This window comes from Lissotriton vulgaris, chromosome 4_1, assembly GCF_964263255.1.
Source record: "Lissotriton vulgaris chromosome 4_1, aLisVul1.2, whole genome shotgun sequence".
NCBI lineage: Eukaryota > Metazoa > Chordata > Amphibia > Caudata > Salamandridae > Lissotriton > Lissotriton vulgaris.
The window spans coordinates 672,075,388-672,095,692 of record NC_141691.1 but is presented as its reverse complement, the minus strand read 5'-3'; the positions used below and the strand labels follow the sequence as shown (position 1 = coordinate 672,095,692).

General features: G+C 44.0%; 1 protein-coding gene across 1 annotated transcript in view; it reads left to right on the top strand.

Annotated features, from left to right (window-relative positions):
• Nucleotides 1–20,305, top strand: part of RAB31 (RAB31, member RAS oncogene family) — a 321,603-nt gene that overhangs the window by 277,477 nt on the left and 23,821 nt on the right. The window contains exon 5 of the mRNA XM_086964939.1: nt 4,410–4,516. Within this exon, the coding sequence (XP_086821065.1) occupies nt 4,410–4,516 (107 nt within the window). The remainder of the gene's footprint in view (nt 1–4,409; nt 4,517–20,305) is intronic.

The window sequence follows — 20,305 nt, the reverse complement described above, 5'->3', positions numbered from 1 at the left end:
ATATATAAATATATAAATTCCCCAAAATTCCACCAGGCTTTTGCCTACCTCACGGGCACGCGCTCTCCATATTAAGAGGGTGGCACTCACGTGAATATGCAGACAAAAAAGCAACACAGAGTCCTAACGGGATCTGAAATACTGTGTTTATTCAGCAAACATGTTATGGCCGGATGCCTTTCTCAATTTTGTTTTCAAAGTGAAATTGACCCCTTCAATTGATTGGTTAAAAAGTCTAATACATTAATGTGTTTCTTTTGTATCTTACACACACACAAACACACATACACACACACACACACACACATTACCTACTGGCGGTCGCCAGTAGGTAGATATAGTTAGGACCTAGTTTCCATAGGACATCCACAACATTCTATTTGGAATAACTGTGGCGCTGCTGGACGAATCTTCGCGAAATTCTCCAAGAAAATGGCCTGCTCCGCTCCGCTCCTTCCCTGAAAGTTTGGGGGTGCTTCGTCAAGTGGTGGCCGAGTAAAAAGGGAGCTCCCAAAACCTGTTTTCCCCATGCAATTTTCCATAGGACCTTTATCCAGGGCTACAGCCCGAACGGCTGAACGGAATTACACCAAATTTGGCAAAAAGGTAGAGTTCGGCTCGCAGATTGTGCTTTTTGTTAAATGGTGTAAATCCGTTCAGTAGTTCCTGAGAAAATCAAAAGTAATATCATAGTGATATCTAGAGACAAAGTACCGTACTCTGTACTGTACTCCGTACCTTCCCGAGCACGAGCTGTATGGTCATTGGCTGTCAACTGTCTGTCAACACTCCAAACCAGGAAGTGTTGGCAGCCATCTTGTGCCCCGAGGCACAAGAAAGCAGTGAATCAAACGTGCAAAACACGAAAAGGGGGCAGGGTAGAAACCCCTTGACCCCCTTGACCTTCTCAGGGGGTCCCACAGGACCCCCAAGGCCCAAAAACATATTTTCTTTTTTATTTTTAAATCGTGGGGTACGAAGTTCCGTACTCTGTACTGTACTCTGTACCTTCCCGAGCGCATACTGGAGGTTCCTGGTGGGCTAGTTGGCCCCCCAGGGACCTCCAGTATGCAAGGGGAATTAGTTCCCCCTCTGCAAACGCGCCAGGGGGCTGCATTGCAGAGAGGTGTAAAAAGGGGCGTGGCCTCTTTACACCTCTCTACAATGCAGCCCCCTGGTGCATACTGGAGGTTCCTGGTGGGCTAGTTGCCCCCAGGGACCCCCAGTATGCAAGGGGAATTAGTTCCCCCTCTGCAAACATGCCAGGGGGCTGCATTGCAGAGAGGTGTAAAAAGGGGCGTGGCCTCATTACACCTCTCTGCAAGGCAGCCCCCTGGCGCATACTGGAGGTTCCTGGCGGGGTGGTTGGCCCCCAAGGGCCTCCAGTATGCAAGGGGAATTAGTTCCTCCTCTGCAAACGCGCCAGGGGGCTGCGTTGCAGAGAGGTGTAATGAGGCCATGCCCCTTTTTACACCTCTCTGCAACGCAGCCCCCTGGCGCATACTAGAGGTTCCTGGTGGGCTAGTTATCCCCCAGGGACCCCCAGTATGCAAGGGGACTTAATCCCCCAACTTATAACACGCTACAGGGCGCGTTTGTACAGTGGTGAAGGTAGGGGCGGAGCTTGAGGTGATGTCAGTGCAAACACGCCCTGTGGCACGTTTTAAGTTGGGGAATTAATTCCTCTTCAATGCAGAGGTCCCCTTGGGGGCAACTAGTCCAACAGGTATCTCCAGTAAGCGCCATGGAGCTTTGTTGCAGAGTGTTGTAAAAAGGAGGCTTGCCCTCTGAACACCTCTCTGCAACACAGCTGCCTGGCGCATACTGGAGGTACCTGGTGGGCTAGTTGGCTCAGAGGGGACGTAAGGATTGAAGAGGAATTAATTCCCCAATCTAAAATGCACCACAGGGCGTGTTTGCCCACATGTTACCTCATGCCCCACCCTCTTCCTTCACTGTTGAGCAAAATATTCCTGTAAAATCAGCCGAACTACGAATTCCAATTTACTCACCTGTTATCACAAGAAACGTCAGTGATGCATCTTTTAACTCACTACTGATCCTGAAAAGTAATTCTAACCATACTTACAGTAACTTCCATAGGCTAACATTGACTGGTTTCACTTGGAAATTCTTCTAAGTGTGGAGTTTTGGAACTCAAAAATCAACCGAAATACGAATTCCGATGTACTCACCTGTTATCAGGACAAACCTCAGTGCTGCATCTTTCAGCCCATATTAAAAAAAAATATATTAATAATAAAAAAATTATTTTTGAATTTAGTTTTGTTATTATTTTACATTAAGAATATGAATTATAACTTATAAAATAAATAAAAATATTTATATAAAAAATGTAGTAAATCAGTATCAAAACAGATAAATATAACAATTAATACATTTAAAAATTGTCATTTACAAAACCTTCGAAATGCACTGAAAAAACCAAAGGTTTCAGGCCTGATATAGTTAGGAATTAGCATTTAAAAAACCTGTGAAATTCACTGAAAAAACTATAGGTTTCAGGCCTGATATAGTTAGGAATTAGCATTTAAAAAACCTTTGAAATTCACTGAAAAAAACCATAGGTTTCAGGCCTGATATAGTTAGGAATTAGCATTTAAAAAAACCTTAGAAATTCACTTAAAAAACAGTAGGGGGTCCATTAGGATGGCGGGCGGACTTTGCCCGCCCGTCATCCTATCGTAAATCGGGACCGCCCGCCATAAGGGCGGGGGTCCCGGGGGTGCCATTAGGATGTGCCCGCCACAGTGGCGGGCACATCCTGTATTTTCAGCATTGTGGGGGGCGGTGCTCTCTGCACCGCCTGTCACAATGCTGAAAATGCACTTTCACATTTTCATTTGCAAAGCGGCAGGCACCGCGCCGTGCCTGCCAATTGCAAATGAAAATGAAGGGGGGTACCACAGGTACCCCCCATCTGCACCCCCCACCTGTACTTCACTCTGGGGGCCCGCAGGGGGCCCCCAGAGTGAAGACCGCATGCCTTTCCGTGGCGGCAGCGCCGCCGCGGAAAGGCATCTAACAATGCCCATGGTAATATTGCGGGCGGTGTCTAACAGACACCGCCTCCATGTTACTCGTTTTCCGCCCCGGCCGCTAGGCGACCGGGGCAGAAAACAGGCGGGCGGTATTTTGCACCACCACCATCCCCTCCGTCATCTTAATATGGCGGGGGATTTGGGCTTGCAATATCGGGCGGTTTGCCTCCGCCAGGCCGGCGGTGGCCACCGCCAGCCTGGCGGAGGCAAACCGCCCGACATCGTAACGGACCCCTAGGTTTTAGGGGTGTTATAGTTAGCTGGAAGTTTCACTCGTACAAAACCATTGAAATTCCTACGATATAGTTAGTTGTACTAACTATATCTCGCGCGCCCGCAATCCACTGCTGATGATGTCACATATTACATCATTCATGACATGGTCAGTGACATCACTGATGACATCTCAAATGACATCACTGATATATCAGGCCTGAAACCTATGGTTCTTTCAGTGTATATATATATATATATATATATATATAATATATATATATATATATATATATATATATATATATATATATATATATATATATATATATATATATTTGCTTTCAGGTTATTCAAATAGCAACCAAATTGAGAAAAACCCTAGCTAAAACGCTTCACCTTACACAAAGTTGACCGTAACAACGTGGATGAGGAGCTAGGTGGGGTACAAACCGCTAAGATGTTTGCATTTGAATCCACAGTGTGGTACGAGGTAATGGTTAACCCAACTGACGTACCTGAGAAGCCACACATGATAATAATTCCTGATAGCTGAACAAGTAAAGGGTGGGTGAAATATGCATTCGAACTTTACTAGGAGGTAAACACCACACTGGCACATTTCTTAGAACCATTTAGATACATTTAATATAATACACCAGCAAACATGTTACCTAGCTTATAATGCTATATATGAAACAATCTGAATAGATAGACTATAGACTATGAATAGCCCACCACCTGACTCAATGAAATACAGCAGACCTTTGGCACACCCAGCCATACACTTGCCATGCTGATAAGATCAAACTGATTGTACTTTCACTTTACCTAACACACACCATAACTAATTTAGTCACTAAACAATGCAGTACTAATGTTAAAATGTGATATGTAAATTCTTGTATTCTAACTTATCTAATGTGAATGAGACAGTCTTGTAATGCAATAATCCAATAATGTGATACTTACCTTGCAGACACCTCGTCCACCACCCACTTCTTCAGTCTGAACTATTTTGTTTTATCTAATTTCACATCTGTTATTTCAACAGGAACAGTCGCCTTTTGAATAAACTTACAACTTAGGACAAATATTATGCTTCCACAAAAATAACTCATGTCTTTCATCTAGGATTCTTTCCATACTTTGAAAAAGTGGGTGAAGGAATTGAAAGAACATGGTCCTGAGAACATTGTCATGGCCATTGCTGGCAACAAGTGTGATCTTTCAGACACAAGGTAAGAGATTGTTTTCTTGGCCCAGTTTATTGTTTGTTCCTTTAAACTGCACCTTGCTATTGCACTGTTTCTTGACAGCCTTCTTAGGAAAATACAAGTACATATTGTGGCACTTCTTCAGTACAGGCCCGATGCTCCATAGCCTTCAGTTCCACAATGATTACTTGTTTATGTCCCACTGAATTTCTGCTGAGGCACTTCCTTCATTTGCTGTCCTGTAAAATTCTCTTATGTAATGTGAAGGACAATAATGTGCTTATTGTCTCTGGCAATGGGATTCAGTGCAGGTTCTACATGAGGTAATAGATTTTTGAGATTATATCACTTTTTATTGTATCAGAGCCACTCATGTATATTTGTTATGAATATATGTGTGTTCTTTGCAACTTACAAAGAACAATGGGCAAGATGTACTAAGAAAGGATTCACAAAAATGGGTCACAATTTGCACTCCAACTTTTTGCTAATCTATGGTATGTTGCAAATCAACCTTAGTATTTATAGGTCAGTTCACAAAATACAGAACCGTAATGGGTTGCAATTCAACCTACTTCATGAATATTAAAGCGGTAGGTTACGCATTGTGGCCCACTATGATTTGCTGTCTTCACAAGGATGGTGAACAGCAAAACACACAAGATGATGGGCGGAATGTTGCACAATGGCAACACATTCACCCCCAGTCACAGATCTGGGTTTAACCCATCGTTCTTTTGGTCACCAAGCCACCCCAGTTTAGACATGGCCATATGCAAATCAGTCTTGACCCTGTGCCTCATGGGAACAGTCCAGCCCGAACTGCCAAGTCATGTTTTTCCAGACCGGAATCAAGCATCCTAGGACCGGTTTCTGGCTATCAGCCGCCTTTAGCCAGGATAGTTTGACTCCAGTGGCGTAGTAAGCACGGGACCCACGTCTGGGCATACCCTTCCCACATAGGGTGAATAGCAAAACACACAAGATGATTGACGGAAGGTTGCACAATGGCAAAACATTCACCCCCAGTCACAGATCTGGGTTTAAACCATCGTTATTTTGCTCACCAAGCCACCCCAGTTTAGACATGGCCATATGGAAATCAGTCTTGACCCTGTGCCTCATGGGAACAGTCCAGCCCGAACTGCCAAGTCATGTCTTTCCTGGACCGGAATCAAGCATCCTAGGACTGGTTTCTGGCTATCAGCCGCCATCAGCCAGGATAGCTTGACTCCAGTGGCGTAGTAAGCACGGGACCCACGTCTGGGCATACCCTTCCCACATAGGGTGAATAGCAAAACACACAAGATGATTGACGGAAGGTTGCACAATGGCAAAACATTCACCCCCAGTCACAGATCTGGGTTTAAACCATCGTTATTTTGCTCACCAAGCCACCCCAGTTTAGACATGGCCATATGCAAATCAGTCTTGACCCTGTGCCTCATGGGAACAGTCCAGCCCGAACTGGGGATGGTGGCCCGCTAGGGTCAGCAGACTACGAGGTTCGTGATTGCTTTGGGACTCCTTTCCGTTTGTGAATGGGTTACCACTACCTTTCAGTAGTCTGTAAAATTAAATGTTTTACGTTTGGAATTCGGTCACAAAAAATGTATATATACCTTGAGGAATCACTTTTTGGAAGGGATGATTTAAACACACCCTTTTTCAAATACCCATTCCTAAACTTTCCCTAAACCCATTTTCTAAATGGGTTTAGTACATTTAAAAAACACATTTTCTTTTTGTACACCCTGCGGTTTACCAAATAGCAGTGTTTGCAGCCAGAAAACATGTTCACAAACCTAGCTCAATGATTCAGTGAGCAGATTTTATTCATATTTGTCAAAGTTTTCTTTTTCTGATCCTGACGTTGAAGTACAAAATCCATTAGAGCACGAGTTAAAACTTTGTGATCAAAGATATAAGAAATAAAAATAAATTGCTATGGGATCATTTGTTGAAAACATATTTTGAAAGCAAACACAAAGAACGTTACATTGATAAATAGCACATCACATCTCCAAATTATTTTATCATGAGCAATACTATCTACATTTTAAACAACCATTGGCAAAGCCAATAATTCTGAGGTGGGATGCCATCCTTTTGGCTCTTTCTATGCTTTTTTTGCTTTGCATGATTTTTGTAAAAACCTTATTGCTGTCAAAACTGTCTGGTTCTCAATCTTGTAAAAGCACATCGTCTAAAAGCAAAACTTGCATTTGGATCGCAAATAGCAAGCAGTGCCATAGTAGTTTCTGGCACTTAACATAACTACTTTGTGTGTAGAAGTTAGCCTACTGCTTAAGTGAACTGACCCACTCCCCTATTCTGAATGCTGTAGTGGGTGGAAAGAAAATGTAAATAACACAATAACAGACCATTGGATGAACATGGTAGCTGAAAACCCTTCTATCTAAGAATATATGTTTAGTAAAATCGAAAGGCCTGGGCTAATGCCAGACATAAAAATAAAGAATCCAGATTTTTAAATTCTAAAATAATATCCTGGGACCTTTCCCCTTTTCATCTTGCAGTATTTTATAAGGAATGTCAATTACGATGCGAGTGGAACAATCCAATTTCAGTATGCAATTGCAGAGGCCGAATTTGCCCAAGATGCTTATATTTTTACAATGTGTGTGTTATAGTTGCCAATCCATATACTTTTGGAATGCCGTTTGAAACATGTATTCTTATGCCACCTCGTCCTCTTTATTACCTGTTCTGCGCTGGGGAGAGGAAACTGTACAGTCCCCTTTTCCTAAAATGGCTGTTCATAAACCTATGTACACCCTTCCGTTAGAGGCCTCCCCTTTCAAATTGTGCACTATCGCATCCCTCTCTCTATTCATAAAGATCTTTCATGGCTAAGGAATGCTAATTTAGTCCGCTCAGAAGTTTGTAAACGCTCACGCCCTTCCTGTCATGGGTTTAATCTCGGACAAGAAACCACTGCATGTGATGATGGTGTAAAAGGAAGCTGAAACGTTTGTTACTGAAAATAAAATCCCACATCAGGATGCTTGCGTCTCACTTGTGCACTAGTTTAATGAACTCAGTCTATGTGCAGAGTCTGAGTCCAGAGACTGACTGAAAGATGCAAGCAAACTGCCTGTTTCCAAATATTCTTGCATCTGAAAGTCATGCCATTGTCTAAGACACCTTATAGAAGCGTTCAATGTCTTCCCATCATTACAACAGCCACATTTAAGTTAGTGTTATGCATCATGCATGAAACATGGCATGAGTCCAGCATTACTTCAAGCTTACATTTACAGAATGGATGTGGAAAAGACTAACAAGAGGGTCAGGCGAGCCATTGAATTCTTGAGACTCCCAACGTTTAAATAGTTATGACATGGAATAAGTAACCTTTATTCTTGAGACTGAACTAGAGAAAGCTTTTCAATAAAACAGTAAATAATTGTGGGCTGGAGTCAAAAAGACATTGCTGTGAGTAGCAGTGACTTATTATTGTAGTACTCCTGGCCTAGCCGTGAAGTCCCCCCTGACCTACTCCTGGCATAGTCCTGAAATTCTGTTGTAAGTCAGTAGTACCCCAATAATAATTCACAGCAAAATCTTTGCGAGGAAGGCTTCCTTTATGCTGTGGCTAGATACTTTTCCATCCTTTCATTACACACAGTTCAAATGTGAAGACTTCCAAGAACAATATTTCTGAGCACAGAAGCATCAAAAACATGGTGCAGCGTGTGCACCTGGTCTTCCAGCAGTCCTGAGATCTACATCCTTTGCAAAAATCACTGATGCAACCCAGGCAAGAAAGATCTATTTTTAGCCCATCTACCAAAGTTGATGGAGTCCAAGCCGCAATTAGAATGAAGTAGAACTGCATGAAACATGCAAAAACGTAACCCCTGGAAACTGGAGAAATGTAAATTAAATGTTTATGTGGCACAACTCTAGTGCTCAACTGAGCAAATATGAAAGGATTTAAAAAATCACAAATCCAACAGACGTAAAAAGAGCATTTCTTCCTCTAGAAGGCAATGTTGGAAAATAGTGATCTGCTGAACAAATAGGTGACTGGAGACAAATTGCCAAATGTGTAGGTAAACGGAAGGTGTCAATTTACAAAGATTTTGCTTTGACCTATTCTTGTAGTACTCCTGGTTTACTCCTAACTGAAGGGGGCAATCACAAAGTATTTGCTTTGCATTAGTAAGTCAGGAGTACTACAAGAGTAAGTAACACATATCCATTCCAAAATCTCTATGAATTTTTGCGAATCCGTCCCAAGATATCATACAAGAGAAACATGTTGAACGTTTCCAACAGAACAGGTGCTCCACAAAGCATGTACACATGCTCGCTGTGCACAAACACAAGTATTTTCAGATATAGTTAAAAATAATCCAGATTTGCAAACCACATCAAAGACACGATTTGGTAACAGAGCCTATCCAATAAGCACATAACCTGAGGAAACTCAGTCCTCATAATAATTTGTAAACATTACAAGGAATATCCCCTCCAATAACAAAGGCCAGAGTACCTCAATTCTACAGTAAATAACATAAAAATTCAAATGACAACGTAATGCCACAACAGCAGCATAATACAAGCAAGGGTAGCTTGTAAACAAAATATGTGAAGGAACACGTGACAGTGCAATCAATAAACTAACAATATGCAAGCACCAATCTATTATTGATATAACAACAAGAGCTAAGGATGCATCCAGCCAGTAATCTTTCCTTAACTCCACTATCCGCACTTGCCTTGGTAAAGCTAATGCTTCCCTCCACAGATTCTTTGACTGTGTGTACATTTGCTGCAGCTCAACCTTCTTCAGCTTAAAACTGAAGTGTCTGGAACTACCTTCTTCAGTCTGTCCCCTTCTAAGATGTGGCCCCACACCATGGCCCTCAGGGCAACCCAAACCACTGCATTACCAATTAATCTATGTCAGTATATAGAAAGGGCACCCTATTTTGCTAATTTGGCATTCTATCAGAATATCGTGGATAAAATATTGTCCTACAAAAATATTGTAGCCAAAATATTTTTAACAGAAGCACTTCGAAGGTAAAATATATATATGTAACAATAGGTTTGCTATATTTAATTTAACTTAACTCCACACATATGTACCTAGACAATATATATATTCAAGGGACATGGATGAGGTGTTAAGAATGTAAAACTTGTACTTACTCATAAGTACTTACCTTCATTATATATTGGACCGAAACACCAGCACCCTGCTCGACAACCTCGCCAATCTTGGACTCAAGCAACTGGTGTCCACCCCCACCCACCTCGCCGGACACACACTCGACGCAGTCTTCTCTTCCAGCACAGACATCGACTTCAGCCACGCCACAGAGCTTCAATGGACGGACCACAGCTGCGTCCACTTCACCTTCAAGAGAACGACGACCCACCACCACCAGCAACAGGCCGCCCGCAGAAGCTGGAACAAGATCACAGCAGACCAGCTCGCCACCTCCCTGAGCCAGCACCCTCCTGCCAGCTCAGCGAACCCCAGCCAGGCCGCCGACAACCTCACGAAGTGGATCAGCATCTGCGCGGACGAGCTCGCCCCGCTGAGGACCCCGCCCAGCAGACCCGGCAGCAAGAAAGCCCCGTGGTTCACCGACGAACTCAAGAGCTCCAAGAAGAACTGCCGAGCCCTCGAGAAAGTCTGGAGAAGGGATCCTACACCGGACAACAGGACCTCCTTCAAGCTTGCCACCCGGAAGCACCACCAGCTGATCCGCGCCGCCAAGAAAACAGCATTCAAGGACAGGTTGGACAACAACGCACACAACTGCAAGAAACTCTTCAACATCGTGAAAGATCTTTCCAACCCCAGCGCAGGAAACAACGACATCACCCCATCGCAAGACCTCTGCAACTCCCTCGCTTCATACTTCCACAACAAGATCGCGGACATACACAACAGCTTCAACAACCAACCAACGCACACCATGACCGAACAACCACCCCCCACCACCACCCTCCACGCCTGGACCCCGATCAGCACCGAAGACACCATCCGCACGATGAACTCCATCCACTCCGGATCACCGACCGACCCCTGCCCTCACCACGTCTTCAACAAGGCCGACGCTGTCATCGCACCCCACCTGCGAGACATCATCAACACATCCTTCGACACCGCCACCTTCCCTGACAGCTGGAAGCACGCCGAACTCAGCGCTCTACTCAAGAAACCAACAGCGGACCCCACCGAACTCAAGAACTACCGCCCCATCTCGCTCCTCCCGTTTCCAGCCAAAGTCATCGAGAAGACCGTCAACAAGCAGATGGCCGCCTTCCTCGAGACGAATGGATCCCTCGACCCCTCACAGTCCGGCTTCCGAGCCAATCACAGCACCGAGACCGCCCTCATCGCCGCCACCGATGACATCCGAGCCCTGATGGACAATGGAGAAACAGCGGCCCTCATCCTCCTAGACCTCTCCGCGGCATTCAACACTGTCTGCCACCGCACCCTAGTACAGCGCCTCAGCAACATCGGAATCCAGGACAAGGCGCTGGAATGGATCATCTCCTTCCTCGACGGAAGAACACAGAGAGTCCGCCTACCACCGTACAAGTCAGAGGCCTCCGAAGTCATCTGCGGCGTCCCTCAAGGATCATCTCTGAGCCCCACCCTCTTCAACGTCTACATGAGCCCCCTCGCGGCCATCGCACGCAAACACAACCTCAGCATAATCTCCTACGCCGACGACACCCAGCTGATCCTCTCCCTGACCAACGACCCCGCCTCCGCCAGAGCCAACCTGCACGAAGGGATGAAAGAGGTAGCCGAGTGGATGACGACCAGCCGCCTGAAACTGAACTCTGACAAGACGGAGGTCCTCATCCTGGGCTCTTCACCCTCCGCCTGGGACGACTCCTGGTGGCCTCCCGCCCTGGGCACCGCACCCAAACCGACAGACCATGCACGCAACCTGGGCTTCATCCTGGACTCCTCCCTCTCCATGACCAGGCAAGTCAACAACGTCTCCTCGGCGTGCTTCAACATCCTACGCATGCTACGGAAGATCTTCTGGTGGATCCCCACCGAGACCAGGAAGACCGTCACCCAGGCCCTCGTCACCAGCCGACTGGACTACGGCAATGCCCTCTACGCCGGTACCACCGCCAAGCTCCAGAAGAGACTCCAGCGGATCCAGAACGCCTCAGCCAGACTCATCCTCGACATCCCACGAACCAGCCACATCTCCGGACATCTGAGAGACCTTCACTGGCTCCCCGTCAACAAAAGAATCACCTTCCGCCTCCTCACCCACGCACACAAAGCCCTACACGACCAAGGCCCGAGCTACCTCAACAGCCGGATCAACTTCTACGCTCCCAAACGCCACCTCCGATCAGCCAACCACGCCCTCGCCGCCGTCCCCCTCATCCGAAGAGCGACTACAGGAGGAAGGTCCTTCTCCTACCTGGCCGCCAAGACCTGGAACTCCCTCCCGACCGACCTGCGCCTGACCCAAGACCACCTCTCCTTCAGGAAGAAGCTGAAGACCTGGCTGTTCGAGCAGTAGCGGCACTCCCCCCCCACCCCCCAGCGCCTTGAGACCCTACGGGTATGTAGCGCGCTCTATAAGTGTCATTGATTGATTGATTGATGGTTTTTCGGCATTGACATTTTTGTACGATAGAATATCAAGGACAGCTATACTAAAATACAGTTGTTCAATTTTCGTTCTCCTGACTACCGGGTACCTCAAGAGATCATCATTCAGCTTCCAGTGACCACTCCCTTTTGACTCCCTCCTACCTCCCTCACTTGACCGTAAAAATAACAGGCGAATAGTCTGACAGAAACATGACTAGACGGTCAGCCCTCTCACGAAGAGAAAATATTCTCCTGTCCATAAGGACCAAATCGATCATTGTATATGATTTGTATAATTCCAACAAAAAAACACAAGCTAGTTACCATTAAATACAACCAACAAATAATGTCCATTCAGTAGTTTATCTGAAAAATTACATTAAGTTTTTTTAAAAAACCTAACGTAGTTGGTGGCATCCTTCATCGTTGAGTTCCCACCTAGGGTGTCGAGTGCATCCTAGGTGTGCTATGACGCCTGATTACTGCGGAGCTGGTTTCTTTTGTGATAAAGTGAATTTGTGAGTGAGATTTTAAAACTGCCTCCAGCATCCCCTTCCTAATCAGGATAAGTTTAATGATGGGTTCCTGGGGTAGGACTAAAAACAGCGGTGGATGTGAAAAGAGAAATTAGTGGTTTCACACATCCAAAAGTATGGTCTACACGTTTTAGCCAAAAATGCGTGCTAGATAAGTCAAAGTGGCTTTCTCTAGTACCATTGGTGTATAAGCCAGAAACAATACTTTCAAAAAGTGATTGCACACTCACTAAGGCATGTGTGTGTGAGGTGGTTTCGTAACTTACCATTTACACCTAATTTTTTATAGTATCTGAAAAGATAAACTATAAAGATCCATTCATGATGCATATCGACATAGTACATTTTTCAACAACTGAAGATCAGTAGATGCAGACCTAGTGCAGTGGGCGTGAAAAGTGCACCATGCTCCTCCTGCAACTGGATAAATACTTGCAGTTAATCACACACATGTGCTCAAACTGCATGCCGTTGCTCTTGAAACACTCACAAATTTGTATGCAAAAAGACATCACTCGTATCGTTTCAGTGAGTGCATTGAACTTATACCACTCAAGACTAATGATCTGTGCTCTTACAAGCCACATATCATTCTTAGTGAACACAAGCAATATTTGTGCGCTGAACTTCTTGCAAAATATCCTCACAACAAGTCGTGCACTCAAGCAAAACAAGCAGGGAACAGAGGCACTAAAAACAATCACAAACAGGGAACAGAGGCAAGAAAAAACGAGCACAAGCAGGGAACAGAGGCAAGAAAAAACGATCACAAGCAGGGAACAGAGGCAAAAAATCGAGTACAAGCAGGGAACAGAGGCAAGAAAATCGCGCACACGCAGGGAACAGAGGTAAGAAAAGCGAAAAATACCAGCCGACTTCCTGCTGCTGCTGCTCCTCCTCTGCTGATGCCTGGGCCCGCTGTGCGCCACGTTGATGCTGGCGGTGCCCGCCCTGGCTTGGCTGGTGCTGGGCGGCCGCGGGGACGGAGCACCCCAGTGACGGAGCACGCCACCACCCGGAAACCTGGAGGCAGTCAGAACAGCTCTCGGTTTGCCGCATTGGTAAACATACGAAGGCATGAGAGTGCTGAATACGGCAGAAGGTTTTACAGTCGCCATCTTTGAATGGGAGTATGTTGGATTTTGTGAGATAATAACCTGTTCAGAGATGACTTAATAGAGCCATGTGCGTGCTCACACAGTTACGAAGCATATTATTTAAAGGAAAATGTAAGAGCGGGACATAATGTGGTGTAACTGCCTAAGTTGCAGACTTTGGAACTGAGGAATCGGGTCCTAGTTTCTTCGTCGGCTCAAAAGCCTGTGATTCTGGGCAATTCACCTAATTTAACTACCTACAAAATTGTGTTGTGTAACGGGGCTCTTGTAACAAGCTCCAATACTTTCGAGTTGAGTTTGCGCTATATATAACGGTAAAAACAACAAGAGAGGATCGCTCCACACCACCATGTTTCTCTGAGGTGAAGCAGAAATGCCTCGGAGAAACGCCCCGTCATTTTCCGACTGGGGGGGGGCGTGTTTTTCTTTCTCTCCTCTTCCCATTGGCTGGAATGTAAAATTACAGCCAATGGGGTGAAGAGAGAAAGAAACGAAAAACACACCTCTCAATCCCAAAAATATGGGGCTTAAATGGACAGACGCCCCTCTTCTCCAATGGCTGGCCTCCTTTTAGGAAGCCAGCCAATGGAGAAGAGGGGCGGGTTCAAGCCCCACTCTGGAAAACATAAGATCTCGCCAGCGAGACTGCGCAAGCGCAGCCTACGCATACCGAGACCTAAAAACTGTGATTAAGGCAATCTATTCGAAAGCCCCAGGGGCAGTCTTGCTCTCTTGGTATGTTCGCTTAACAACTTGTATTCAAAGTAAGACAAGCGCTGTAAATGACATTGTAAACATCGTGCAGCATGCCCACACTTCAAATCGTAAAAGAGGGGAGTATTTTTACACCTAATTGTGTTGTGAAAAATCAAGAAACCTGGATCCCGGGGGGAGGTGGCGCCTAATCACACTCTGAGGGGAGGAAAAGAAAGTGTCAACCGCCGTAATGTCACTGGATGCGTTGTTGTGTTGTAAAGCATCCCTTGACCGCTTTCAAAGTGATGTGTTAATCACCCGTAAATCTCCCAAGAACCCACTTACTTTGTCACCGCCTGCCGAAGTACCTACTGCAACCCTGCGCGGGATCTCGAAGAGGCTGCGGTCAAGGCCGCAGAGGTCTAATTAGCTAGGCCGATGCCCCCGCACTTCCACGTCTCGGCACGGGCTGACGTAATGCAGTGCAAGCACCATTTACAATTGGATAGGCCTTCCAAGCTCCCTGGTTAACCCTATAATGTCCTTTCTATTTGGCATATCCATATAATCTACCCATGTCAAAATAACAAACGGGGGAGTGTTATGCTACACAGTAATCGGTGTAAATTTCAGGAAGTGGTGTAAAATAAAGTATGTTAAACCGAGGAGTATTCTTGTTAAAACACAACGGCTCACTTTGTGATGGTCATATTCTTGCTTTTCTCATTAGGTCCATTTGCCTAGTCCATAGCTGGGTCCTTATTGTCCCATAATTACTACAGGTAACAAAACCCATCATGTATAGCAATCTCAGGTGTGGTTTAGAAGGATTACTACTTAATTTTCAGAGGGCAGAAACTAGGATATCTTTACAGTCAAAGGGAAAAACTCATCATGTGTACATGGGATTCCTTAAAAAAATTTAATTATCCCACAGAGATGGTATTCCACTGTATATTTTCATTTAGTCCACTTTTATGTGTAGACAAACAATAAATCCATCTCTGTTCTTTTTCAAAAAGGCGACTCTAGGTTATCTTGACTAGACTCCAGTTGTTCAATTATTACCCAGCGTATGCCATCTGCTGTGTGGCCTTCCTTCAGAAAATGATCTACCATCTTTGTGGTTTTGTGTTTGCATCTCCTGTTACTGTGATGCTCGCTCACAGATCCTGGTCTGTATTTTTCTTCTGCTCATTCCTTGTCATGGCCTGGAATCCTCAGGGTCGTACATTGCTCAATAGGGTCCTAGGGCCCACCTCTCGATACCCCCAGGGTCTGATTGTGTATATATATATATATATATATATATATATATATATATATATATATATATATATATTCAATCACCTCCTGGATACTTTCTTTTCGTAGAAAACCAAAGTCAGAGCCCCAATGGTGCGCAAAAGGGTTTATTCAGGCACAAGGAAAATTACCCTACGCGTTTCGAAGTCAGCCGACTTCTTGCTCACGGGTAGGGTAATTTTCCTTGTGCCTAAATAAACCCTTTTGCGCACTATTGGGGCTCTGACTCTGGTTTTCTACGAAAAGAAAGTATCCAGGAGGTGATTGAATACTTGTGGGTCGGCGACCCAGTCAAGAGCCCGCCGAAGAAAGTGGCAGGAACGCGCCGCCTGTTGTGTTTGTAAAAAAAAAATATATATATATATATATATATATATATATATATATATATATATATATATATATATATATATATATATATATATATATATATATATATATAAGAATATTGCAACACCTAAGGGCGATAAAGAACAAGGACCCGTGCTACCCAATGGCCACACATTTTGCCCAACATCATCAAAGTGACTCCACTGTTCTGAAATATTCGGGAATCAAACTGTGCAAACTCCCGGAACGGGGTGGCGATCAATTACAACAATTGAGACGTTTAGAGTCACGAATGATACTGAACATGGGAACTGAGGCACCGTTTGGTCATAATTTGGATGCCGAACTGTATGTACATTTGTGATCTGATATAGAGACAATTTAATGATACTGTCATTTAAATGTGTGGAATTCTATGGAATCTTGGGAATGCCGTCTTTTTGAAGCTGGAATATGTACATGTTGTGAATATCATGGAATCAGAACAGATCGATTTTTCAGATCCTAAAATCTTCACTAGAGGATAGAAAATGTGGGGAAAATTGACTTATAGAACATATGACAATATTAGGACACTATGAGGGATTAAATCAAGATTGGTACTTTACAATAATTATGTTTAGCTGCATGGGGAGAAATTGTCGAAATAGTGCATGTAATTATAGATGAGAGGTTGTGCTATACCTGGATAATGACACTATGCATTACTGAGACTTTTTTCTATGTCTATATGATACTTTATTTAGATTACTGCAGCAATCTCGCAACTTTAAAAACCTTGGTCTCTCGTAAATTTTCCGAATTGATTGTCATATAATTTTAGGTCACCATCCACCTTGATTTAATTTAGTCCTCAGTTTGAGTACTTTACATGGAAAGGTATAATATAATACCATAAATGTTTAGATGGATCTGATTGTAAATAATTCTTGTAAATACTTTATTTAGAATTATCGGCTCTGTTTTACCAATGGTACTTCACATTAATTTTTGACATTGATATGTAAAATGGAACATAATAATGGTGCAAATACTTTATTTTGAATGTATAGTTCTGGATCACCACTATGGTACTTTACGTCAATTGTACATATTAGTGTATATACCTTTAAACATGTACTGGCCATGCATTTACGTTGCTGGGTGGGTTGGTCTAGATGACCATGGAAATGGTAGAGGGTACTTACACTGTTCACGTTATTTAAACAAGGTCTAGACCTAGGGACTCTATGGTCCAGTGGAAGGCAGGAGCCGAAACGCGTAGACCGTCCATTTGATGCACGTTACTTTTTGCACTGGTGTGTAAATAAAGAACGCTAAAAACCAATTGTTGCTGTGCCGTGTCTTTTGGTCTACTTAACGTAGAAAGAAGAAGCTGTGGCAATATATATATATATATATATATATATATATATATATATATATATATATATATATATATATATATATATATATATATGTATACAGACTCAATGGAGTGATCAAGCGGGGGAAGGGAAGGAAGGGGACAGCAGGGAGGGAGACCTGTAATGAGAACAAGACTGGTATGAGCAAACAACAGTTTGAAAACGTCTTGCCCCACCCGGAGCCCACTTTCATTACCGCTAACTGGGACAGTACCTGTAGAGAAAGATAACTTCTCCTAACCTATGTAACCAATAGGGCGTGACATGGTGCTCAGCTAAAAGCATAGTAGTCAGCAACTTATCATATAACATCACTAGCATATCAGAGTGCTTCAAGGTTAGTGGCCTAACATTCCAATGTGTCAATTGTGAAGGCGGAGACAGGGGTGCAGAAGAGCTGTCCTCCTGCTCACTCTTGGTACCCATGCTGTAACTACACAAGGAAACAAAACACACAAATTACCTCAAGGCATCAAAGCAGGCTCTACTGGAAGTGATCCCGGCACACTATTCCCATGCTTTCTGTTGAACAGCGGCCCCCTTCTATTTCAGCATTTCTCAAAACAATATGAAAGGACAAGGAAGTCTTTTCCGTAGTTCACATAAGAAATAGTCTCCCTCTGATGAGGGCTTAAGTTTACCTGTGCAGGCTTTCTCAGGTGAGTATGTACAAAACGAAGCATTCAAAACAGAAAGTAATAGCTATCAGAAACGGTAACGTAAAGCTCCTTGCTTTAAGGGTCACCTAGTCACTGGAATGACCGGCACACGGTCATTCGGGCGTTCTCTCCGCATGAACCAGTGACGGCTCCCCAACGTGAGAGAATGCCCTTACCAAGACCTTTGCCACAACTGAGGCTCTGTTCCTTGGAAATGTTCTGCGATAAATCCAGAAGGAGAACCCCCTGCAACACAGAGAAGGAATACCTCCTCGTTGTGCACTCCAAAGAAAACAAGGTATTCAGATAGTGGATTGCTCCGCAATGAGCCGACTTTAATGGTTCAGCCAACCGAGCCAACTAATCAGGTAACGCGGTTCCATAACCATGCCACAACGAAATTGAGCTTTCAACAGCACTGCGAAAAAGGACGCGGAAGGTTTGGTGCAATTGAACCCTTACCAGACCTCCTCTCGTCGCAGTATAAGCTCCTTGTATAATAAAGTAAGCAGCTCCGAGCTGATGCCCGGAGAGCCTTTTTTTTCACCCCGCCCCAGTTCGCGTGACGACGTCACCGACATCAGACAGCGGAGGCTCATGGGAGCAGTAGTTCTTTAACATGTAGGAGCTCTCGCTCTGGCACGTCTCTTCAGTGTTCCTTCGCTATCCTTCCGGTGTGACATGACATTCCTATAGAGAGTAGCTGACAAGGGCATGTGATCATATATATTGCATTCATTGAGTTGCAGTTAGTGTGTTTTTTAGAATCTAGGTCTTGCCTGGTCCAAGGTTCAAAGTCTTGGTAGTTGTGGTAAGGTGCCACATGCTATAATTGCCACAAGCGTAGTGCCCCATCATGTTGGGTAATCTCCAAATGTTCAACGCTGTATTCCTTAGTTCAGGTGTATTTTTAGGGCATGTTGAGACAAGACCATCTTTAAAGCTTCTTGCTCTTTTAAAGGAAAACAGGGGCTTCTCCTAGTTAAGCCTGTCTGTAATATGCACCAATATTTATTTTGTTATTTTAGTCACTTGGTTCGATATAGTACTGTAAGTTGTGACACATGTTAATGGCACTGTAGTATCCTTCCTAGTGGTTTCTTCCAATAGGGCGACTCTGTTTTGGTAGAGTGTACGTTTCCGGGTAGACTTAATGATCTTCTCTGGATAGCCTTGGCCCCTTTATTTTTCTGTAAAGGCTTTTGCTTGGACGTGGTAGTCTTCTATTATGCTGCAGTTCCTCCTGAGCCATTATCCATTGGCAATACAGTAGATTCTCCCTTAAGGCCCTGGGGTAAAAACTGTTTAGTAAAGTGTCCTTATCCGTAGGTTTGTGGTAAGTTTTTGTTTGTAATTCGCCATTTTCAGCATATCATAACATCCAGAAAGGTGATTGGTCTGGCATCCAACTGTGTTTGTGAGTTTCAAATTCGCCTCACGTTCATTAATCCATTCCAAGAACTGATCCTGTCCTTCCCAAAAGATCAGAATATCATCAATGTTTCGTTTCCAGTCTGTTATCTTTTCTTTATAGGGATTATGAGTATTCAGGATGTCTTTTCTCAAAATCGAATACATATAATCCGGCCACACTTGGAGCAAAGGTTCTCCCCATTGTCGTTCCGAATATTAGTCTGCCAAACTCTAAATTGTGTCTTAAATGTTTTCTTATGTGTAAGGGCATTACCACTTGTGGTAGTGCATCTTCTAATTCAGTGTTGCGATAAGTAAGCATCATTTTGTCAACAGTTGACCAATTGAAACAGCAATACTATTTATTGCCTCATCCGTTTTTATTCTATGGTACTCTATTTACATTGATTTAGATTGACAAGACTTAATGCAATATCATGTAGCATATTTGGAAAACAGCAAACAAAGGGGCAAGAATTATCTTTCTTTTTCAGCCTCCACAGCTTGCTTGTTACTGTGAGGGTGTGAATTCAATCATTAAAGTAGTGTAACACCACCCTGAAGGAACACAGGCCCAGATGTCCGAGAATACTGGTAGAAAAAATTGTTGCACGTTTGCAACCAGTTATTTTGCGACCAGTATCTAATTTTGTGAACCAACGTCTGTACTAACAGGTCAGTTCACAAAATTCCAAATCAAAGTGTGTCAAGGTCCAATCTACTTAAGTA